The sequence below is a fragment of the Pelophylax lessonae genome (genome assembly GCF_965119305.1).
Source record: "Pelophylax lessonae genome assembly, chromosome: 1".
In the NCBI taxonomy this organism is placed as follows: Eukaryota; Metazoa; Chordata; class Amphibia; order Anura; family Ranidae; genus Pelophylax; species Pelophylax lessonae.
The window spans coordinates 231,238,282-231,263,174 of NC_138768.1; the positions used below are offsets into that span (position 1 = coordinate 231,238,282).

General features: G+C 46.2%; 1 protein-coding gene across 1 annotated transcript in view; it reads right to left on the minus strand.

Moving 5' to 3' along the window:
- LOC309544739 (uncharacterized protein) overlaps positions 1-24,893 on the minus strand; it is a 368,721-nt gene that overhangs the window by 218,113 nt on the left and 125,715 nt on the right. Inside the window, exons 17-19 of the mRNA XM_082243716.1 lie at positions 17,949-18,086; positions 9,101-9,207; positions 7,672-7,792 (exon numbers count right to left, since the gene is read on the minus strand). Coding sequence (XP_082099842.1) covers positions 7,672-7,792; positions 9,101-9,207; positions 17,949-18,086 — 366 coding nt within the window. The remainder of the gene's footprint in view (positions 1-7,671; positions 7,793-9,100; positions 9,208-17,948; positions 18,087-24,893) is intronic.

The following is a 24,893-nucleotide window of genomic DNA, read 5'->3' on the forward strand; positions in this document are numbered from 1 at the left end:
TGACCCTTGATAGTGCTCAAGGCCAGTTTCTGCTCAACCCCTTGTTGCAGAAAAGCTAATATTCGACTAACCGAATAAGAACGTGGGTGGAACCCCAGAGGTTCACACCATGCAATGTAGGACTTCCATGTGCGATGATAAATCTTTCTGGAAGTCGCTTTCCTTGCTTTAACTAGAGTAGGAATAACTGAAGCTGACAATCCCTTGTCCTTCAGCACCTGGGTCTCAATAGCCAGGCCGTTAAAGCCAGCGATCGTAAAGCAGGATGGAAGATCGGTCCCTGAGACAGTAGGTCCTCCCTGAGAGGAAGTCGCCACGGGACGTCCGCCACCAGTCTGACCAAGTCGGCGTACCAAGCTCGGGGAGGCCAGTCCGGAGCTACCAGGATTACTGGAATTCCTTCCCCCTCTATCCTGCGAAGAAGTCTTGGCAGTAACCCGAGAGGAGGGAAGGCATACATTAGCTGGTATTGCCCCCACGGGGCGACCAGTGCGTCTGCAGTCTCTGCTAGAGGATCGCGGGAGCGAGCCACAAATCTCTGTACTTTTCTGTTGAATCGTGATGCCAACAGATCCACATCCGGGGTGCCCCAACGTAGGCACAACTGGTGGAAAACTTCTGGATGGAGGGACCATTCCCCCTGATCCAGAGTCTGACGGCTGAGATAATCTGCCTGCCAATTCTCCACCCCCGGAATGAACACCGCAGAGATAGCTGGAACAAACCGTTCCGCCCAGCGAAGAATGCAAGCCACTTCCTTGGCCGCCCGGACACTCTTGGTGCCCCCTTGGTGATTGACATAAGCCACAGCCGTGGCGTTGTCCGACTGGATCCGAACCGGGCTGCCCTGGAGCTGCTCGGTCCAGTGAATCAGACAAAGTCTGATCGCTCTCAGTTCCAATACATTTATCGGTAACCTGGATTCTTCCGGGGACCAAAGTCCCTGGACGGATAACTGACCGAGAATTCCTCCCCATCCGGATAGACTGGCGTCCGTGGTCACTATCATCCAATATATTGGCAGAAATGACTTTCCCTGGCTGAGCATCGGAGACCGAAGCCACCAGACCAGAGACTCTCTGGTCTGTTTGCTCAATCGGATCCGATTGTCCAGGGATTCCGGATTCCGATTCCATTTGGGAAGAATCTCTTCCTGAAGAATTCGGGTATGGGACTGGGCAAATGGGACTGCTTCGAAGGAAGCCACCATCAACCCCAGAACCCTCATGCAAGTCCGAAGAGAAGACCAGCTGTTGGATAGTAACAACTGGACTGCTGATTGAATCTTCCGGAGTTTCCCTACCGGAAGGAAAACTCTTGTCCTGAATGTGTCTAGAATTAGACCCAGATATTCGAGCCTCTGGGTGGGAACCAGAAATGACTTTTGCTGGTTCACCAGCCACCCGAATTCCTGTAAAGAAATCATAGTAATCTCTAGGTTTTGTAGCAGGGTCTGTGGAGACTCTGCATGAAGCAGAAGATCGTCTAGGTAACCTAGAATCGATATGCCTCTTTGGCGCAGTAGTGCCAACATTGGGGCTAACACCTTCGTGAAGACCCGAGGAGCCGTGGCGAGACCGAAAGGTAACGCCGCAAACTGATAGTGGTTCTCTTCTACGGAAAAACGTAGAAACCGCTGATGTCCTGCGTAAATGGGAATGTGAAGATAGGCGTCCTTGATGTCTATGGACGCTAGGACATCCCCTGAATGCAGGGAGGCCGCTACTGTGCGAATGGATTCCATTTTGAATTTTCTTATGTTGAGAAAGGAATTGAGTGCCCTTAAGTCCAGAATTGGACGCACTTTGCCCTCTTTCCTGGGTATTGTAAATAGGTTTGAATAAAACCCCTGAAAGCGTTCTGTCCAAGGAACGTGGACTACCACTTCTTGTTGTAGTAAATCCGTGACTGCTCTCCGCAGATCTTCTAAACGATCCGGGGATAGTCGGATATTGGAAGGGAAGAATCGCGCCGGTGGGAGAGATCGAAACTCGATCTTGTACCCTGACCTTATGACTTCGCAAACCCACTTGTCCGGGATTCTGGAGAGCCATGGATTCCGGGAACCGGCGAAGACGTCCCCCCACCCCAGTTATGGGTGGGGGCGCACCTTCAGGCTTTAGTAGACTTATCTTCAGGTCTGGAAGGGGCGGGCTTTTGCTTGCCCGACCAACGTCCCCTGAAGCCTCCTGAAGGAGCTTTGGAGGACTTAATTTTTTCACCCGCGGGACGAAAAAAATTTTTTATGAGCGGAGAAAGAAGGCCCCCGTCTTTGACGAGGTCCTTTACCCTTAGCACTTTGCGGTAAAAAGGTGCTCTTTCCTCCCGTGAGATCCTTAATGATCTCATCTAAGTTGGCTCCAAATAAACGCTCTCCTAAAAAGGGGAGATTAGCCAATGCTTTTTTGGAACCTTGGTCGGCTAACCAACCTTTTAGCCACACTGTACGCCTGAGAACCACTGCTGAAACTGATGCTCGCGCCAATAATGGAGTGGCGTCTAACGCCGCATCACACACAAACTGTAACCCCTGTATCATCTGTTCCAACAAATCTGATACCGCCTGAGGGACCTCTTCTAAGTCCCGGCGTAACCATTTGGTCCATTCAGTTACAGTCTGCGAAACCAGCCCAATAGCAATTATTGGTCTGAAAGCTGATCCAATCAAGGAAAACATGGTGCGAGACATAGTTTCTATCTTGCGATCCACCGGATCCTTAAAAGACGGAGCGTCTTCTAATGGAATAACCGTGGCTTTATTTAATCTAGAAATTGGTGAATCCACCACAGGTGGTTCTGTCCATTTCTTAATGAGGGCTTCCTCAAACGGATAACGCCTGTTAATGCGTTTGGAAATAGCAGAAGTGCGTTTTGACAGACTCCATTCTTCTTTGATCGGATTGCCAAAACATTTGGGCAATGGAAAAACCTTCGCCACTTTGATGCGTTTTTTAGTCCCAAAGGGAATTTCAGTCTCAGCTACTTCCGACGGAGTACCCTGTAATCTTAAGGTTTCTTGAACAGATACAATGAGTGCGTTTACCAACGCTTCCTCTCGGGCTATGGCTGATGCCGAAACATCCTCCTCACTGTCTGAAGAGACAGTACCCGAGACACCAATCCCAGATGAGGTACCTGCAACTGCAGAAATAGGCTCAGATTCTGAATCCGAAGTTTCAGATAAAATGGGGTTAGGCGGGGGTCGCTTTCTTGCGCCCTGTCCCTGACAAGCCACTTCCACCCGGGACACAAAGGTCTCCATAATAGCTGACAATGATTCAATCGTAAGCGGGGTGCTGGAGGATCCTGCAGACACCTCGAGGGGATCAGGTGGAGATACATGAGTGGCAGGGTCCATGTTAACCCAGGACACTTTGCCAGAAAAAAAAAAACTTTTTTTTTTTTTTTTATCTGTATCCCCCCTAGCGCAATAGCGCCCCTCAGTGTACCTGCTTCTTGACCCCCACAGAGAGAGAGAGGGACCCCCAAGGCTCACCACCCGATGCAGAGAAGTTTCCTAACAACTGCAGTCAGCGTTTGTCTCTTACAGACTGGGAAGAACTGTGCTCGTTTTCCCGGGTAGAAGGAAGTGGCTCCGCCCCCTGTGTACGCCCTCCGGCGTTCCCAGCTCTCCTCGAGGTTAGCTGGGCTCTTCAAACATGGCCGCCCCCATACAGGAGACAATAGACTCCAAAAAAATGGCGGCCGGCGTGACCTGCGGACGCTCGAGTACCTGGTCTATAGCAAAATGGCGGCGGATTGCCGGAATAGCGTTTTCCCAGCACATCCACCTGCATACCACGCTAATGGCGGTTTATCGACCTGCAGCAGGTCCACTACAATCAAGGTAGGATTATACCTCCTATGTCTGCTGTAATACTGCAGTCTGCTGGGTAGAGTGTTCGCTCCCAAACCAAGTCCGCTTGCCCACCGAACACATTCTGTATTACACGGGGGACTTTTAGTGTCAGAAAGACTCTGACCATGTATGGAGGGGCCCGTATTCCAAAATGCCTCATAACGAGGAAAGGGAAACATTTACTCACCATACCGAACCGACAGGCACCCTCTCTTCACAATACCCTCTCCACCGGGGTGGGGGGTTGTTGACCACTCCGGACGCCTTGACTCTCTGGTTCCTGGCGTCCAAGCGAGACCTTTTAACTCACAAGGTCAGTCCCTCCAATGGGACTCTGTCGTGGCCGACCCAGCGCGGAGCTCTGGTCTGCACGCGCTCGTAGGCTGAACCGGGGTGACCACTGGATCTCAACATCCAGCCCGTCGCCCGGCCCCGCATACTTACTTGAATGTGTCGCGGCCGACCAAGCGCAATGCAATGGTCTGCGCGCGCTCGTAGGCCGGCTGGGGTGACCACTGGATCTCAACATCCAGCCCGTCGCCCAGATCCGCCGTAATTTGCTTGAAGATCTCACAGGAAAAAAACTGGAGAAACTACCTAAAAAAATATTTTTTCTAAAAAAATCTTGCCAGGACCAGAGATCCCAGCAAGGAACTTAGGTCCTTACTCCTGACTAGACAGAAAAAAACTGATTCCCTGTAGCAGAGAGAGGGAGGATATACCCTCTGGGACTGCCCCTAGGGTGGAGCCAGAACGTTTTTTCTTTCTGCCTAGTCCTACTCCTGCGGAGGCAACATAACCCAATTGATGTGAATCAAAGAGGACTACGTCTGTCAATGAGCGACAGAGAAACCTTTTTTTTTTTTTTTTTTTAAGAATTGTTAAGAATTGGCTTAAAAAAATGTACTTTACTTTGTCCTTTTGGTTGTCTTTTGCTGCACCCAATTACAGTTCTTGCGTCAGCGGGGAGCAGAAGTACAGCAAAAGACAACCAAAAGAAAGAAATAAAATCACAATTTTATTTGCCGACTTGAAAAGATTTCTTAAAAACTCATTTATAAATATACAAAAAAAACATACCCTGTGAGGTTACTGAAAATAAGTGTACACAAGGGTACAAGCGTGAAGCAGAAGAGGAGCAAAAGCTGCACCAAAAGGCAACAAAACAAGTGGCTTGCTATGGGGGGGAAGGAGGAGCCAGAAGCGCCAGCAGGGTCCCAAGAGGAGGAGAATCGGGCTGCTCTTTGCAAAACAATTGCAGAGAGCATGCAAGTGAAACTTATTATTTTAAATAAAAATTTGAGCATTTGGAACCACTTTAGGGAAAGCTGTATAAAATATACCATTAAAAAACTATATTAGGATAAATGCAGATGATAATTAAATCCAGTGGCTTCGATGTTTTGAGCCCCTGAATGGGAAAAGTGTGCAGAACAGAAAAATCAGAGTGAAGCAAGAACTCCTGATCTGCACACTTGTTCCAGAAGGCATGAACAGTGCAAAATCTTATGGTGGGTGTGTTAAAAGATCTTTGATAGCATGCAGTAAGGTTTCTAGAGAGTTACTTGTATCTGCATAAGACCCAATATTGTCAGGGCTTTTGTATTTTCTTATTTTGTGTAGTGTAGTGTGATATAACTAAAAACACCTTAGATCATTTCATATCAGTAGGAAAGAATATAAAAAGTTAATTATCTTCAGCACTCCCGGAAAGGAGGTGGATGATGCTCTACAATGTCAGTGCTATTAGCTGACAGTTCTAGCTGTGCAGGTAACCTTTTAACAGTAAGTGGTGCATCTGATATGAGAATGTCACAGAAACCGACTGTTTTCAACATTTGAAATTCTGCTGGAAAACAATGTAAAAATATAAAACAAACAATTGTCTACAAAACGAAAAATACCAGTATTTTCCAGAATGTAATAAAAATATATAAAAATCCTATAACCACACACTTTACATTAAAGATACATGTGCTGGCTTTATAATAAGGACAGTGAAGGTCTGAACCAACAACTTGGGCTGCACCAGATTATTTAGGGCTGGATTGAAACTACATAGCTTTTAGGGTGCTTAACTGAAACACATATGTTGCCACAGCAAAATCCACAAACGTATAACCCCCCCCCTTTTTTTTTTTTATATAATGCTAGGATGTGTCAAAGTATCCCCTGCAGATTCTTGCTGGAGAGTCACTAGGGGGCTTGAGTGTGAGCACCCCTGAAGAGCATAGCTTGTGTTTATGAACTTATACTGAACTTGCAAGAGTTATTTAATCTGCACTTTATGGCACCCACATAAATAAAATGACAATCAGCTACTTCCAATGCTTTTGGTTAGATCCAGAGACAATCTTGGGTATGTGGTGTACCCACAGACGTTGGCTGACAGTTCTGGAAAGAACAACGTCCCTAGATCACCATTTTATTTCTATACATGATTTCTAAGCTCCATGCCATAAACACAGATGCACAGCTGAGCTGACCATTTGTATTTATGCAGAAAGCTGACCCAAAAGACATCTAGAGATGGTATGCCCGCATTTCTGACATACTCTGATTTCATGAAGCTCTACTATACGTAAAAGCACTTTTGGATGTCTTATAAGACCTAAGAGAATATAATATGGAATACACTGAATAAACAAAAAATTTCTTTTTTGTCCTCAGACAAGGACCAAGACATCAGAGACACTGAAGTAAAAAAAAATAAACAAAAATGCTGCAAAAAAGTATTTCTAAAATTAACAAAATGTTGTACATAATAGACAATCCCAATATTTATAACAATCTACAGAATGTGGTGTTTGTTCATATTAATTGAGAGAATTTATCAAAGAATCTGAATAATCAGGTGGTTCAGAATGATGTACTCATTTTGCAAACCACATGAATCAGTGCAAATTGTTGACACCTTTAAAGCTTGTCACACTCCAAAAATAGCAATTTCACAGCGCCAACTGCAGACACCCACACGTAGGCAGACTGTTCTTTCAGAGATGAATATCGGCCAATACACACTATACTGCTATGCACAAAGCCAATACTATAGATTATTACACTACTACCTTATGCTTTCATCACTGCAGCAAATATGCTCCTGTCTACCTACTAACAATAGATAGTATCGTGCAGAGTTTTCAAGCCACGTAATTTAGCTGCAGCATGACAATCTGTGACCATAGTTCAGTTCCCCTTTCATAATTTGGGACAGTATATTAGAAATACAAAGTGATCTGGGACATTCACAGTTATTCAATCCTTTCAAACCAAAAGGCCAATGGCAATGACATGCAATGTAAACGTTTATCCATGTGTGTTAAAGATAACTTATGTTGCTAGTGCTGCATTTTGAGCAATCAAGAGAGCCAAGTGGACAGTTGCCATGGTGACAAATTGCTTAAATTCTTAAATCTGTCAGGACTAAAGCGATAAATCTTACTGAAAGTAAAAAGTGTTCATTAAGAGAAAATCAGAGGTTTAATGTGGCAGAAGCCTGTTTGCGGCTACAGAGAAATCCTTCTACATTCCCAAACATAAATAATTGTGTAGAAAGCAAGTAGCAATTATTACCAACATGCTGATGCTACAAGTGCACAGGTACATTCCTAGTTCAGCTGAAGCAAACTACCCAACCGTAAACAGGGTTATATGTACGATTTGTGACGACTTACAATTGTCATTTTTGCAAGTCTGCTAATTACAATAAATCATCATTTTATCCACCCTAATTAGCAAAACCATTATAGGCACTTAGACCGCCAGACAGATTTTTAACAGATAGAATTATAACCATATAGGGCTTTACTGACCTTTTGGTTAGTTGATACTTCCTCTTTGCTCCTTCCAAGCTCCTCTGCAAGTTTGAGGTTCTCCTCCTGCAGAGCCACTAACTGCTGGGACTTGTGCTCAGCTGCCTGCCTCAGCTCTTCCCTGCAAGGACAATGAGAACAGAGTTACTATGGAAACATGACAGGCAAGGAAACTGTGGGATAGAATCGTGTTCACAGCTCGAGAAAAATACATCCTAATTATGTGACTTCTATAATCTGGAGCACAGTACATATAAAATAAATGTATGAAATATTAGGTGCAAAGTGACTACTAGTCACGTCACAAAATTGTTATCTTCTAGGCCCCCTACACTCAAAGATTGGAGATAACATGTTAACACTACCCTGTTAAGAGAACAGCAGATATACAAGCGCAGGAGTAATCCCAAAAAGATTCTCTAACCTTTGGCACCCCTGGCTAGAGGTACCAGGTTTAGCCCCTTTTTCCCTGGTCTCATTTAGGCTATCACAATGTTCGACTCGTGCCAAATGTAGTATTCCTGGGGATTAAATTTACATTCAAATATACTTGTGATTTTTGCTTAACAATCGCACGTGTCTTCTGTTCATGGGAATGAGATGCAGCATGGCTATGTTATTTCCATAGTTTGTTTTATTAGAATTATACGGTCTCATGTTCTCGAGGCAAAACTGGGACCTACCACAACTGCCTATATGACAATTTGCTGATTGAGTTTTTAGATGCATCAGTTTCCACTGCTACGTCTCTTACATATTTGTGTGATTTATTTTGGACACTTGACTGGGGGTAGTCCTTTTTGATTCAATATTCTATGTATACTTTTCTCCCTTTTTTCTTTATTTTATATGCAAGTTTTGTAAAAGTTTGAAATGTCATGTATGTTTATATTTTTTAGTTCTAGATTGCCAGCATTTGAGCACAGTTTTTAAAATCCATTTAGGAACTATAAAGCCCAAGCGTGACTGAAATCTGATCAATTAAAAAAAAAAATCCTTATGTTTATAGGCATTTGTATTGTTGTTTCTACAGGGCTCAGTTAAGTTCAAGGCAAAACTACTACTAAACAGGTTTCGCTTCTGTTCACAGGTACATGATGGCGTGCATAACAAATATAGGTCAGTAGAGTTTACCATATACACAGACAAATGTGAGGTTATGCCCCTAAAAGGAATGGTATACAGTATTGAAAGCAAACTTATGCTTCCATTGCTGTCCCCTACAGAAAATACAAGTTGCCCACACAGGTTTACCAGAACAAAAACAGAAAAAATGCTGCAGCATCAAGAAAATAAACAGCTTAACAATTTCAAGTTTACAATAGAACACTTGACTATCATTTAAACTGCTATTACATGCTACCCGAAATCCCAGAGAGTAAATTAACCTGTTGGGAAAAATTAAAGAATTTAGTTAAAAATTACTTACAACTCTTTCTTGAGAGCTTCTGTTTTCATACATTCTCCTTTCAGAAGGCCATTTGTCTTGTTTATTTGTTCCGCAGCTGATTCTTGTTGCTTTCTAAGGCTGTCAAGCTAGGATGAATAAAACCCCATCAATTGTTCCTCCAATATTTAAGAAATTACTAAAAAAATACAATTCATCTTAACTATAAAAGGAAGTATAGGAAAATAATTTGCTAGTATATTTATTTGTGTGTTAATCTGTAAAGCTGAAAGAAGCATTTGCTTGGTTTAATCTCCGGGTAATGCGGAGGATTATTACATAACTGCTAATCCTACAGCATTCTAACGGTATTACTCTTATTATAATTATACTCAGAAATGCACTCTAGTAAACCTGCAATTACTAAATGTCAATGAAGGTTTTATACTACTAAAATGGACCCGCTTTTGTGGTTTTCTACAATAATGATGATAAAAAAAAATCTTAAAATAATTCTTTAGGTTACATTTAAACACGTTACAGTATCTCACAAAAATAAGTACACCCCATCCAATTTTTATTTTATGTTTTAATGTGACAACACTGAAGAAATTACACTTTGCTACAATGTAAAGTAGTGAGTGTACAGCTTGTAGAACAGTGTACATTTGCTGTCCCCTCAAAATAATTCAACACACAGCCATTAATGTCTAAACCGCTGGTGACAAAAGTGAGTACACCCCCTAAGTGAAAATGTCCAAATTGGGCCCAATTAGCAATTTTTCTTCCCCGGTGTCATGTGACTTGTTAGTGTTACAAGATCTCAGGTGTGAATGGGGAGCAGGTGTGATAAATTTGGTGTTATCGCCCCTACTCTCTCACATTGGTCACTGGAAGTTCAACATGGCACCTCATGGCAAAGAACTGAGGATCTGAAAAAAAGAATTGTTGCTCTACATAAAGATGGCCTAGGCCATAAGACGATTGCAAACACCCTGAAACTGAGCAGCAGCACGGTGCCCAAGACCATACAGCGGTTTAACAGGACAGGTTCCACTCAGAACAAGCCTTGCCATGGTCGACCAAAGAAGTTTAGTGCACATGCTCAGTGCCATATCCAGAGGTTGTCTTTGGGAAATAGACGTATAAGTGCTGCCAGCATTGCTGCAGAACTTGAAGGGGTGGGGAGTCAGTCTGTGAGTGCTCAGACGATACGCCGCACACTGCGTCAAATTGGTCTGCATGGCTGTCGTCCCAGAAGGAAGCCTCTTCTAAAGATGATGCACAAGAAAGCCCAAAAACTGTTTGCTGAAGACAAGCAGACTAAGGACATGAATTACTTGAAGCATGTCCTGGGGTCTGATGAGACCAAGATAAACTTATTTGGTTCAGACGGTGTCAAGCGTGTGTGGCGGCAACCAGGTGAGGAGTACAAAGACAAGTGTGTCTTGCCTACAGTCAAGCATGGTCGTGGGAGTGTCACGGTCTGGGGCTGCATGAGTGCTGCCGGCACTGGGGAACTACAGTTCATTGAGGGAACCATGAATGCCAACATGCACTGTGACACACTGAAGAAGAGCGTGATCCCCTCCCTTCGGAGACTGGGCCGCAGGGCAGTATTCCAACATGATAACGACCCCAAACACACCTCCAAGATGACCACTGCCTTGCTAAAGAAGCTGAGGGTAAAGGTGGTGGACTGGCCAAGCATGTCTCCAGACCTAAACCCTATTGAGCATCCTCAAACCAAAGGTGGAGGAGCGCAAGGTCTCTAGCATCCACCGGCTTCATGATGACGTCATGGAGGAGTGAAAGAGGACTCCAGTGGCAATCTGTGAAGCTCTGGTGAACTCCATGCCCAAGAGAGTTAAGGCAGTGCTGAAAAATAATGGTGGCCACACAAATTTTTGACACTTTGGGCCCAATTTGGACTTTTTCACTTAGGGGTGTACTCACTTTTGTTGCCAGTGGTTTTAACGGCTTTGTTTTTAGTTATTTTGAGGGGACAAGAAATGTACACCGTTCTACAAGCTATACACTCACTACTTTACATTGTAGCAAAGTGTAATTTCTTCAGTGTTGTCACATAAAAATATATAATATATTTACAAAAATGTGAGGAGTGTACTCACTTTTGTGAGATACTGTATACTTGTTTGTTTTGTTCAAGGTTTTTGTACAGAGCAGCCCAGATCCTCTTCTTTTTGGGTCCCCTGCAGGAGGTCCTGGCTCTTCCCCCCTGCAGAGTGCCCCCAATAGCAAGCCCCTTGCTCCCGAGCCACGCTCCTGTGAATAGACATTGTCCATTCACACACACACAGCATGGCTCAAAGCCCGCCCCCCCCCCACTCTCTCATTGGTACAGTGGCAGTGATTGACAGTAGCAGGAGCCAATGGGTCCCGCTGCTGTGTGAGCAAATGAGGAGAAAGGGACCCGGGAGAGCCGCTGCTCTCATGCACATTGCTGGCTTGAGATGTGGCTCAGCTAAGTAAAAAAAAACGGGCGGGGGAAGATGCACCTAGAAGGTTTTTCACCTTAATGCATAGAATGCATTAAGGTAAAAAAACCTTCTGCCTTTAAAACCACTTTAATTATTAAGAATGTTATTATGCTCTCATGCATATTTCATAAAATTAGTTATGTTTTTGCTGGACCTGGATGTCGATGACATTTAAGTCTTTTAGGATGTTACTGTGTTCTTGCTTAACATATACAAATCACAATCTAAAACCATGCTTTTGCAGCACAGCTGTTCATATCCAGCAGAGAATGTTCCTGCCCTCCTCTGACCATGTTTGTGAAGTCAAGGGGATAACAAAAATTTTAGAGCAGCAACAGTGCGGGACTGGCATCTCAAAGCTCTTAACATGAACAGGAGTGAGGCAAAAAGGCAAGAAAAGGTAGCATCAGAGTGCCATTTTATATTCTTCTCATCTGATCAGTCACCATTTAAAACATTTTAGGTGATTTAAACTGTAAAAAAAAAAAAAAAAAACGGCCAAAATCTTGTGATTCAGTGTAGGTCTCAAAAAAAATGGATTTTTGTAAAATCTTACCGTAAAATCCTTTTCTCTTAAGCTCATTGACAGACGTAGTCCTCGTTGATTAATAACAACTCGGGTTATACTGCCCTCTACAGGAGTAGGACTAGACAGGAAAGAAAACGTTCTGGCCACACCCTAGGGGCAGTCCCAGAGGGTATATCCTCTCACTTCCTGCTACAGCAAATCAGTTATGTCACAAAGCAGTGTTTAGAGAATTTAACCCAACCCAACTCAAAAACAGAGGGGCGGGTACTACGTCTGTCAATGAGCTTAAGAGAAAAGGATTTTACGGTAAGATTTTACAAAAATCCATTTTTCTCTGTCGGTCATTGACAGACATAGTCCTCGTTGATTAATAACAACTCGGGACGTCCCAAAGAGGGGTGGGATAACAGAAATCAAAATCCAGAAGGCCCAACCGGAGCCAACCAGAAGCATCAAGGACTCATCGAGCAAAAAGATGAGACCTAAGTGAAACACCCAACAAACCCTTGAGGTAGACCAACAGTCTCCTCAGATTGCGGCCTGCAGAACCTTGCGGCCAAAAGAGGTATCTGACGATGCCATCACATCAACTTTATAAAATGTTGTAAAGGTATGAACCGACGATCAAGTCATCGCCTTGAAAACCTGGATCGCTGACGCCTGATGGCGGAAGACCCAGGAGACACTAGGCGCCCGAGTAGAGTGCGCCTTAACAGGGAACGGAGGATTCCGACCGTTAATAGAATAAGCCTGTACCACCGTCTGACTGGTCCATCTAGAGATGGTCGCGGCAGACACAGGCAACCCCCTTCAAGGGCTATCCGTGATCACAAAAAGTGAGTCCGTCTTACGAAAACAAGTTCGTAGTAGTCAAGTGTATCCTTCTGAACCCCATCCAAGGAGTGTAATGCAAACTCCCAAGGATGGCTAGTCTTAGGACACGGGGAAGGTAACACAATATTTTTATTCAGATGAAAACTCTGAAAACCACTTAGGAAGGAAGGATGGATTTGGAAGAAGAACCACCTTATCCCTATGAACCACCAGATATGGGGAACGTCAAGATAATGCGGCCAGTTCTGACACCCTGCGTGCAGAAGTAATGGCCACCAAGAAGGCCACTTTCTGGGATAATGTAAGCAAGGGAATCTCCCTAATATCTTCAAAGAGAAGTTTCTGAAGAACCGACCACACTAAATTAAGATCCCAGGCGGTAAGGGTGCGCGCACTGGCGGAGCCAGATGTCGCACCCCCTGGATGAAATTCCGCACCAAGGAATGATTAGCCAAAGGCTTCTGAAAAAAGATTGCCAACGCTGAAACCTGACCCTTGATAGTGCTCAAGGACAGTTTCTGCTCAACCCCTTGTTGCAGACAGACCAAGACTCGGGTCACCGAATAGGTATGTGGGGGAAATCCAAAAGATTCACACCACGCAATATAAGACTTCCATGTGCTGGAAGTCGCTTTCCTTGCTTTAACTAGAGGTAGGAATAACTGAAGCTGACACTCCCTTGTCCTTCAGTACCTGGGTCTCAATGGCCAGGCCATTAAGCCAGCGATTGTAAAGCAAGATGGAAGAACGGTCCCTGAGACCGCAAATCCTCCCTGAGAGGAAGTCTCCAAGAAGCGTCCGCGACTAGCCTCACCAAGTCGGCGTACCAGGCTCGACGAGGTCAGTCCGGAATTTCCAGAATAACTGGAATTCCCTCCACCTCTATCCTGCGAAGAAGTTCCCGCAGTAACTTGAGAGGATGGAAGGCATGCCGTAGCTGAAACTGCCCCCACGGGGCGATCAGCGTTTCTGCTGCGTCCGCTAGAGGATCGCGGGTGCGAGCTACAAACCTCTGCACCTTCCTGTTGAGCCAAGGTGCCAACAGATCCACATCCGGGGTGCCCCAATGAAGGGACAGCTATTGAAAAACCCCTGGATGAAGAGGCCATACCCCTTGATCCAGAATCTGACGGCTGAAATAATCTACCTGCCGATTTCCCACCCCCGGAGTGAACACTGCGGGGAGATCCGGAACAAACCGTTCCGTCCAACGAAAGATGCTAGTCGTTTCGATGGCCACCAGGACACTCTAAGTGCCCCTTTCTTGACATAAGTCACGACCGTGGCATTGTGCGATTGGATCCGAATCGGGCTGCTCTAGAGCTGCTCGGTCCAGTAAATCAGACAAAATCTGATCGCTCTCAGTTCCGATACCCTATTGGTAACCTGGATACTATCGGAAGGAATGACTTCCCCTGGTTGAGCATCGGAGGCTCCCTGGTCCGCTCGCTCAACCGGATCCGATTGTCCAGGAAATCGGAATTCTGATTCCATAAGAAAAGAATCTCCTTCAAGAGAATTCGGGTATGAGACTGGGTATACGGTACTGCCTCTAAGAAGGCCACCATCCGTCCCAGCCAATTGACGGACAGCAACATCCGAATCGTTGACTGAACCTTCTGGAGTTTTTCCGCAAGGAGAAACTTTCTTGCCCAGGATGTATCCAACATTCCAAGTCGAGAATTGGACGCACCTTGCCCTCTTTCCTGGGCATTGTGAACAGGTCCGAATAGAACCCCTGAAACCATTCAATGTTAGAAGGGAAGAATCGTACCGGTGGAAGTGATCGAAACTCGATCCTGTATCCTGACCGTATGACCTCGCGAACCCCTTAGTCCGGGGTTCTGGCAAGCCATGGATCCGGAAACCGGTGAAGACATCCCCCCCACCCCAGAGATGGGTAGGGGCGCATCAGGCTGTATTCTTCAGGCTTGGCTGAGCCGGACTTTTTGTTTAGCCGACCAGCGCCCTTTGAAAAACCCTCTGAAGGGGCTTTGGAGGGTTTCGCCTTATCGCCCGCCCTCGCGGAACGAACAAACTCTTTTGAGCAGAAAGGGAAGGTCCTCGTTGGTTACGAGGTCCTCTTTATCCTAACAGTCTGTGGCAAGACAGCAGGTGGTACCGTCTATCCTTTAAAGAGGGATTTCTCAAACGGATAGCGCCTAGCCATGCGTTAGGAAATAACAGGGGTTTGTTTCAAAATGACCCCATTTGGGTAAAGGAAAATCCTTCGCCCTTTTGGTAGGCTAACAAGTACCAAAAAGGAATTTCAGTCTCAGCTACCTCTGCCGGTGTAACCTCAAGACTAAAGGTTTCCCGGACGGACACAACTAGTGCATCCACCACTCTTGTGCTATGGCGGAGGCAGAAACGTTCTCCTCACTGCTGAGGAGACATTACCTGAGCCAACAGCCCCATAAGAGGGACCTGCAGCTGCATTGACAAGCTCCGAATCCGTATCTGAAGTATCAGATAAAAAATAGGGGTAGGCGGGGGTCGCTTCTTGACCCCCGTCCCTGACAGGCCACCTCCACCCGGGATACCAAAGACTCCAAAACTGCCGATAATGCATTAAAAACAAGTGGGGTACTGGAGGGTCCTGCGGCCACCTTGAGGGGATCAGGTGGGGATACCTATGCGGCAGGGTCAATGATTATACAAGACATTTGCCAGCGACAAAAAAATGACAAAGTAAAAAACTTTTTTTTTTTGTATCCCCCAGTCGCAACAGCGCCCCTCAGTGTTACCTGCCTTTTTGGACCCCACAGAGAGAGAGAGACCCCAAGGCTCATCCCTGATGCACAGAAGTTTTCATCAGCTTGCTCAGTGCTGTCCTGTTACAGACAGGAAGTCTTTGGCCCTTTTTCCTGGGTAAAGGAGGCGGCTCCGCCCCTTAACACTCCTTCCGGCGCCTCCCCTTGACTCCACGAGGTGTTTGGTCACCTCAAACACGGCCGGCCGCCCCCATGCTGGAGACACGAGGCTACGCCAATATGGCGGCCTCGTGTGCTCTGCAAGACAATGGCGGCAGCCTGTTAGGATAGCGGCGGCTTAGAAGCGGCCTGCGGGATGCTGTATTCGGCCTGGCGGCCTGCGGGAGTGCATCGGCCCCCCAAACTTCACCCTGGATGGTGATCAGCATGGCCGGCGGTACCGGACCCTGGCGGGCCGCATGCGGTCCGTGGGCCGCCGGAAGGCAGCCTGCCCTTGCTGGAGGAATGCGATCTGGACTGCAGTTATACATGCATAGACATCGCCCTGTGAACCTCTGACAGGTAGGATACCTTATGCTACCACAGTAATATTCTAGTACTGCCACTGACTTCAGTCACCTTTACAGTTTTGAAATGACATTAGATTGTCAGCTCCCAAACCAAGCCTCCTGGTTTCTTGTTCACAAAAATCACACTCAAATAGGGGGATCTGTGACATGTTATAGGATAGAGGGGAGACCCATCCTTACCATTTCAGAGAGGGGCCCGCGTTCACCACAAACCCGTCAGGGGGAAAACGGGGAACATACTACTCACCATACCGGAACCAGGCGGGCGCCAACTCCTGACAGTACCCCTCTCCACCGGAGGGCTGTCGACCAATACGGACGCCGTGACTCATGGTCATTGGCGTTTAAGCGAGACGTTTAACTCGCAGGGTCAGTCCCCGTCCAGTGGGACTATGTCGCGGCCGACCCAGCGCGGAGCTATGGCCTGCACGCGCTCGTAGGCTGAACTGGGGTGACCACTGGATCTCAACATCCAGCCTGTCGCCCAGTTCAGCTTTCTTGCTTGAAGATCTCACAGGAACACTGGAGAAAAAAGCTGTCTAAAAAATCTTTCTAAGAAAAAAATCCTGCCAGGACCGAAGATCCTAGCAAGGCATCTAGGTCCTTACTCCTAACTAGACAGAAAAAAACTGATTTGCTGTAGCAGGAAGTGAGAGGATATACCCTCTGGGACTGCCCCTAGGGTGTGGCCAGAACGTTTTCTTTCCTGTCTAGTCCTACTCCTGTAGAGGGCAGTATAACCCGAGTTGTTATTAATCAACGAGGACTACGTCTGTCAATGAGCGACAGAGAAAATACATTTAAACTATGATAAAAGCAAAAATTTTTAATTTTTGAAAAAGTGGAAAAGGATAAGAACACTTGTCAGGTTTTTTTTGCCATCTATGCCCCCCTCATTGCTCCTCGCTTTTTGTCAGGTTTTCCAGTGTCTTCGAAAAGAAAAGAAAGCATCAAATTTGGGTTGTCCCCAGAACAGGGAGAGCGAAATCTTTCAAATAAGATGCTAGTTCTGGTGACAACTAGGGATTCCTCTCATTCCTGTTTTAGCTATGGGACAGGATGTGAAGGGAAATCTCCCTAATGGAACAAAGATGGCAAAAAAAAAAAAAGACTGATTTAACCCTCCCTTACTATATAATGGAAAAAATTTCTTTTACACAGGCAGCACATTAAAATAATAAAAATTCAAAAAATAATATATTTGTGAAAATCAAATTCAATAAAACTAATAAAGCAATTGATTAGCAATACAGCATAATTAAACTGCATTGGTTTAGAAAATGTATGAGCAACCCAGCCCACCATGCACTGGGTCCCCTTACACACGAGGCGGGCTTTATTGAAGTCTGCCTGCTCAGCGGAGAATCTGTACACTGATCCCGGCTAAGCAGTATCTGCTTTGTTCATGCCGAGTGGACACAGATACAGCCCGCTATCCTCTATGGGTGGACGGATGCAAATGGACCACCTGTCTGTTTATACCCGACTGCCATCCGATCCGCCAGACTAAAAACTGACTGCCGGATCTGATCGGTCTGCTAGTGTGAAAGGGGCCTTCAGTACTATCATTAACTTTTAGCATAAACCACAAAAATCCTATACATTTTTGTAACACTCTTCAATAAACAAATATTCAAATCTCTTTAATCATTAAGAAAATATTTTGCATTGACTACTGAATTCTATTAATTGTTTTGCCCATGACGTTATAGATATTCTTTAAGAGTGATAAAAGTTACTCACTTCTTTTTGTAGATCACTGTGCAGTTCCTTTAGCTCTTCCATAGCAGTAATTGTCTCAACCCTCTCCTTGAGCAGTGCATTTTTCTCTGCAGTCACCTGCTCAATTTTCTGGAAAGCTTCTTCTGCAATTTGTAAAACCTACATTTAACAGTAGGGATCGCAGGTCACAAGGGAACAGTGGCTCAGAAGAATACAACACTATTAAAGGTATGGTGACTTGCCTCATTAACAGAGGCATTAACTTAAAAAAAAAAAAAAAACACACACAACAAAGCTAGATTAGGGAAACACCATAGGCAGAGCATTTCCATATGCAAATATCAATAAATAAAAGGTTCTGAGATTAAGTGGATATATAACTAATTATGTTTGCAGCATTCGCAAACAAATTCTAAATTTAACAAGAAGCTAGTTATAGGGCTGCTCCTCTTGCAATGCCATCAGGATAGATACCACCACATAGATAAACAGTGAGTGCTTTTGTATAATCAGTAACAGGGTATGGTGGTGCATTAACATATCTATCCTAGGAAAGTGCATAATTTTCACTTCATTGCTACACCTACGGTATGCTTATCTTGTCCATAAACCACTTTGTTCAAGTGAACAGCCCAGTTTAAAAACAATTAATAATAAAAAAAAAAAAACTATCAATAAATCAACCAGTGTCACACTCCCATCATTTTGGCACCCGCCATAACAGAACTAATTGGATTTTTGACTTACCGTAAAATCCATTTCTCTGATGTTCATTGACAGAAACAGCTCCTGATCTTCATAACCAGTGGGTTATACTGCCCCCTACAGAAGTAGGACACTAGGCAGAAAAAGAATCTGGCTATGCCTATGAGCAGTCCCAGGGGGTATACTCTCTCTCTCTACTATAGGTACTCAGTTTTGTTACAAGCAGTGTCAGAAGAATTACAACTGCACAGAGGGGTGGGTGCTGTGTCCGTCAATGAACATCAGAGAAATGGATTTTATGGTAGAGTCAAAATACCCATTTTCTTTCGTTCATTGACGGACACAGCTCCTGATCTGCATAACCATTGGGACGCCCCAAAGCAGTGTTAAAACATGAAAAAAGAATTCCCAAGGCTAAACAGTAGCCAACCAGGCAACAGGAGCTCAATCAAAACAACTGGAGCCCACCTGAAAAAAAACAATACACCCTCAAAGACAATCAGGTCCTCTAAACAGCAGCCTGCGAAACCTTGCAGCCAAAAGAAGCATTCGCAGATGCCAACACATCCACTTTAAAAAACTTGGTGAAAGTGTGCCCCGACGACCAGGTGGCCGCCTTGCAAACCTGAGTCACTGACGCCTGATGATGGAAGGCCCAGGAGGAACTAAGCGCCCGAGTAGAGTGCGCCTTGACAGACAAAGGAGGCAACTGACCCCTGATGGAATAAGCCTGAACAACCGTCTGTCTGATCCAACTGGAAATGGTCGCAGAGAATGCAGACAACCTTTTCCGAGGCCCATACGTGAGCACAAACAGTGAGTCTGACTTCCTAAAAGACTCTGTAGCTGCCAGGTACACCCTAATTGCCCGGATCACATCCACGGGAGATGCAAGGCAATTTCCTTTGGATGTTTAGATCTGGGACACAAGGAAGGTAACATGTCTTCATTCAAATGAAAATCCGAGACAACCTATGGGAGGAACGACGGAAAGGGGCGAAGAACCACCTTATCTCTGTGAATCAACAGGTAAGGTGAACGACAGGATAACGCCGCCAGTTCTGACACCCTGCGCATAGAGGTAATAGCCACCAAAAAAGCCACCTTCTGAAAAAGCATAAGCAAGGGAATCTCCCGAAGACTCTCAAAGGGAGGCTTCTGGAGGACCGAAAGCATCAAATTGAGGTCCCAGAGCGGCAACGGAGACCACACTGGAGGAACCTAATGTCGGACACCCTGAAGAAAGGTACGCACCAGGGAGCCAAAGGTCGTTGGAAGAAGACCGCCAAAGCTGACACCTGGCCCTTGATGGTACTCCAGGCAAATCAAGGGCCAATCCAGGCCCATGATGGAAGGTCAAGATCTGAGCCACAGAGAAGGAGCAAGGATGAACCTCAAGAGACTCACACCATGCAATGTACGTCTTCTTTACGTATGATGGTAAATTTTCCTAGAAGTAGATTTTCTAGCTTTTAACAGAATAGGAATCACCAACTCAGATAAACCTCTATCCTTCAGCACCTGGCATTCAACAGCCATCACAGCCAGCGACTGTAAAGCAGGATGGAGGATTGGAACTTGGGACAGCAGATCCTCCCTGAGAGGAAGCTTCCAAGGAACGTCGGCGACCAGCCGCACCAGATCGGCGTACCAAGTCTGTGGAGGCCAGTCTGGAGCCACTAAGATGACCAGAATACCTTCTACCTCGATCCTGCATAGAACTCTTGGCAGAAGCTTGAGAGGAGGGAAGGCGTAAATCAGACGATACTGACCCCACGGGGCCACCAGCGCGACTTTGGCGTCTGCCATAGGATCTTGTGACCGAGCCACAAACCTCTGCAACTTTCTGTAGAACCGAGATGCCAACAGATCCCCCTTGGAATTGCCCCACAGGAGCCACAACTGATGAAACACCTTTGAATAAAGGGACCACTCCCCTTGGTCCAACGCCTGCTGTCTGAGGTAATCCACCTGCCAGTTTTCAACCCGGGAATGTGTACGGCGGAGAGGGCTGGAACTAACCGTTCTGCCTACCTTAGAATGCCGGCTACCTCAAGAGACATCAAGACACTTCTTGTGCCCCCCTGGTGATTAACATAATCCAAGGCCGTAGCATTATCCGATTGAATGTGCACTGGACATTCCTGAAGACGATGTGTCCAATGATCCAGACACAGTCTGATCACTCAGAGTTCCAAGACATTGATCGGTAGTCTGGACTCTCTAGTGTCCAAGTCCCCTGAGCAGAATGTTTGCCGAGGACGTCTCCCCAGCCGGACAGCCTGGCATCCGTGGTGACCACTGTCCAATACAAGGGAAGGAAGAATTTGCCCAAACAAAGCTCCTGAGAACGAAGCCACCATATCAGGGACTCCTTCGTTCCCCAAATCAGCCGGATCGGATTTCCAGAAACTGCAGAGTCTTGTTCCATTTGGCCAGAATCTCCCTTTGTAGGGACCTCGTATGGAACTGCAAACAGAACCGCCTCGAAGGTAGACACCATTAGGCCCAGCAGCAGCATACAAGTCCAGAGGGATGACCATCTGCCGAACAGCAGGAGATGAATAGCAGCCTGCAATTTCTGGAGTTTGTCCAGAGGAAGGAGCACTTTGACTACAGCTGAGTCCAGAGTCAGACCCAGATAGTCTCAGCTTTGTGGACAGAATCAGAGTAGCAGTCCACGGGTCCTGAAACCAGCGAGGATGCCACCCTTCACCACCGATACGGGTGAGGGCGCACCTTCATGCTGAAGGAGCCTTGTCCGTGGGTCTGGAGAAGCCCACGCATGGCTTGCCAGACCAGGTTTGTTTGGATCCTCCAGAGGAGGCCCTGAAAGGCTTCGAGCCATTATCAGGCGACCCTGAGGGATGAAAAAAAAAAAAAACTTATGAGCCGAGAAGGAGTGCCCACGGTCCCTGCCCTTAGTAGCCTGCAGAGGAAAGGTACTCTTTCCCCCTGTGAGACCTTTAACAATGTCATTCAAGGTAGCTCCAAACAGGCAATCGCCTTGAAAGGGGGGATCAGTTAAGGCCTTTTTAGAAGTCTGAACCGCAGACCAGCATTTGCGCCAAGACGCCGAAGGACCACTGTCAAAACAGAGAGCCGAGCCACTAGGGGAGCTGCATCCAAAAAGGCATCACAGAAATTGCAGTACCTGGACCAGCTGATCCGCCAGCTCAGCAAAGGCAGGGGGGAGCAGTTCCCCCTCCAGGTCACGGCGTAAAAGCCCACTTGGTCAGAGTTTGCGACACCAGGGCAATGGTGGATACCAGCCTCAGTGCCGAACCAGCCAAAGTGTACATATTGTGGACCACAGCCTCCTCCTTCCAGTCAGCCAGATCTTTAAAGGCCAGGGACTCTTCAGCCGGAATCATGGTTGTCTTGTTCAATCTGAAAACTGGAGGATCCAGCACCGGTGGAACAGCCCACTTCTTAATAAGGAACTCCTCATAGGGGTATAGCCTAATTAAATCGCTTAGGGACCTCAAGGGGACCCTTCGGTTGTCCCCACTCTTTAGCGAAAATTTTGTCAAAATAGGCGGGGAAAGGAAACGCCTTTGCCGCTCTAGATGGCTTGCGAGTGCCAAAGGAAACCTGCACCTCCATCTTCAAGGTGTCACACGCAGATACAATCAGTGTTTCCACCAGCGTCTTTTCATGACCCCCACAAAGTGTAAAACACTATAAAAGGAACAACCCCCACCCAGTCCCCAGGCACAAAGTGATCCTCAGCAGAGAGGGAGAGAACCCCAGCAGACTCACCACCCAGCAGAAACTTGCACTTGCAGCCACCAGGATAATCTGCACTCCACGTGCGGCGATCAGGAGATGAAAAGATCCAGGAGTCAGCACCAGGGGAAGAAGAGGGGCCCCTACACTGAAATCGCAAAATAGCGGCCCCACGTGGCACCAGGAGGGATCTCTAGGCCTCAAGGATAGGCCTAGGCAGGTCGGGGGGCCCTAGCAGGAGCCCCCACCAGGTACAACTCTCCCCCCCCCCACATAGCCGATCGCCCGGTGGCCGGCAGCATCCCCCCCCCGGCCCCCATCGCCAGTTAGAGACCTGCTCCCACCCCAGGAGGAGGACCAGACTACTCACACAGCCCCAGCACAAGTGGAGGGGGGGGTAGGATCAGATGAAAGGGGGGTGCTTGATGGGAAGGAGGGGAACCCGGTGGTCCGACCATCCCAAGGCAGGTCCCACGTCCACCCCAAAACACTCCAGGGGGAGAGGGGGACAGTTGCTTCCCATACCAAGAACCAGGCGGGCACTGCTGTAGAACGAACCCCTCGGCATCGAAATGAGGGGGCTGTCGGCCAGGGGGGAACGCTGCGACTTGGGCTGAGACCTGGTCGTATGTGACCTCGCGAGGCATTTAACTCACAGGCCAACCCCCGTCCAGTGGGGCTATGTTGCGGCAGACCTAGCCCGGAGCTGAGGTCTGTGCGCGCTCGCTGGCCCCCCTGGAAAAAAAACAGGAGAAAATTTCTATCTAAAAAGGAAAAAAAAAATTACCAAGACCAGAGAACTAGGTCCTTACCCCTGACTAGGCAGAAGAAAAAAAAAACTGAGTACCTATAGCAGAGAGAGGAATTATACCCCTGGGACTGCCCATAGGCGAAGCCAGATTCTTTTTCTGTCTAGTGTCCTACTCTTGTAGGGGGCAGTATAACCCAATAGTTATGAAGATCAGGAGCTGTGTCTGTCAATGAACGAAAGAGAAATTTAGGCCACTTCTGAAAAAGGTTAGCTGCCTTCTATAGTTTTTTTACTTTAATGCTTTTCTGAATGAGAGATCCATAACTCAAAGGGAATGGATTTCAATACTTTTCTGACACCTACACTCACCGGCCACTTTATTAGGTGCACCTTTTACCCACAGAACTGCCTAAATTCTTTGTGGCATAGATTCAACAAGATGTTGGAAACATTCCTCAGAGATTTTGGTCCGTATTGACATGATAGCATCATGCAGTTGCTGCAGATTTGTTGGCTGCACATCCTTGATGTGAATCTCCGGATCCACCATATCCCAAAGATTCTCTATTGCAGGGATATGCAAACTGTGGACCTCCAGCTGTTGCAAAACTACAAAACCCATTATACCTCTGCCTCTGGGTGTCATGCTATGCCTCATGGGATTTGTAGTTCTGAAACATCTGGAGGGCGACAGATTGCATATCCCTGCTCTATTGATTTGAGATATGGTGACTGTGGAGGACATTGGAGTACAGCATTCAATGTCATGTTCAAGAAACCAGTGTTGAGATGAATTGAGCTTTGTGACATGGTGCATTATCCTGCTGGAAATAGCCAAAGGCATAGCACATTGGCAGCCTTTGCTGCCAATGTGCTATGAGCTGGGCGCCCCTGTGCCTTTAAGGACAACTGGGCTACCTCCAGGCCCACCTGCCCTCTATCTATCAGAATGCATGTGCTTCCATTTTGGAGACTCTCATAATTTAGTTTTGCAAACGTTTTTCCAATCTTCTATTGTCCAATTTTGGTGAGCCTGTGCAAATTGTAGCCTCGGTCTCCTGTTCTTAGCTGACAGGAGAGGCACCATTGTGGTTTTTTGCTGCTGTAGCCCATCTGCTTTAAGGTTCAATGTGTTGTGCATTCAGAGATGGTATTCTGCATACCTTGGTTGTAATGAGTGGTTATTTAAGTTACTGTTGCCTTTCTATCATCTTAAACTGCCCATTCTCCTCTGATCTTAACAAGGCATTATCATCTACACAACTGCCGCTCACTGGATATTTTCTTTTTTTCGGACCATTCTCTGTAAACCATAGGGATGGTTGTGTGTGAAAATCCCAATAGATCAGCAGTTTTTGAAATACTCAGACCAGCTTTTGTCACCAACATAGTTACATAATTGGTAAGGTTGAAAAAAGCACCAGTCCATCCAGTTCAACCTGTGGTGTGTGAGTGTGCTTGTTTTTTGTAATAGTGCATCATATATACCTGTATGTTGTGATTGTTAAGGTGCCCATCTAATAATTTTTTTAAACTATCAACGCTCCCTGCTGATACCACTACTTGTGGAAGAGAATTCAACAACCTTACCGCTCTGACAGTAAAGAACCCTCTAGGCAGTTAAAAGGTTGAAATGCTTATCTTCCAATTTCAGTTAACGGCCACGTGTCTTTGAATTCTCTTTCATTTAAACGTTTTTTCCCTATGCTAGGGTCTCGAGTATAGTATTTGTACATCGCAATCATATCCCCTCTCAAGCATCTCCTCTCCAGAGAGAATAA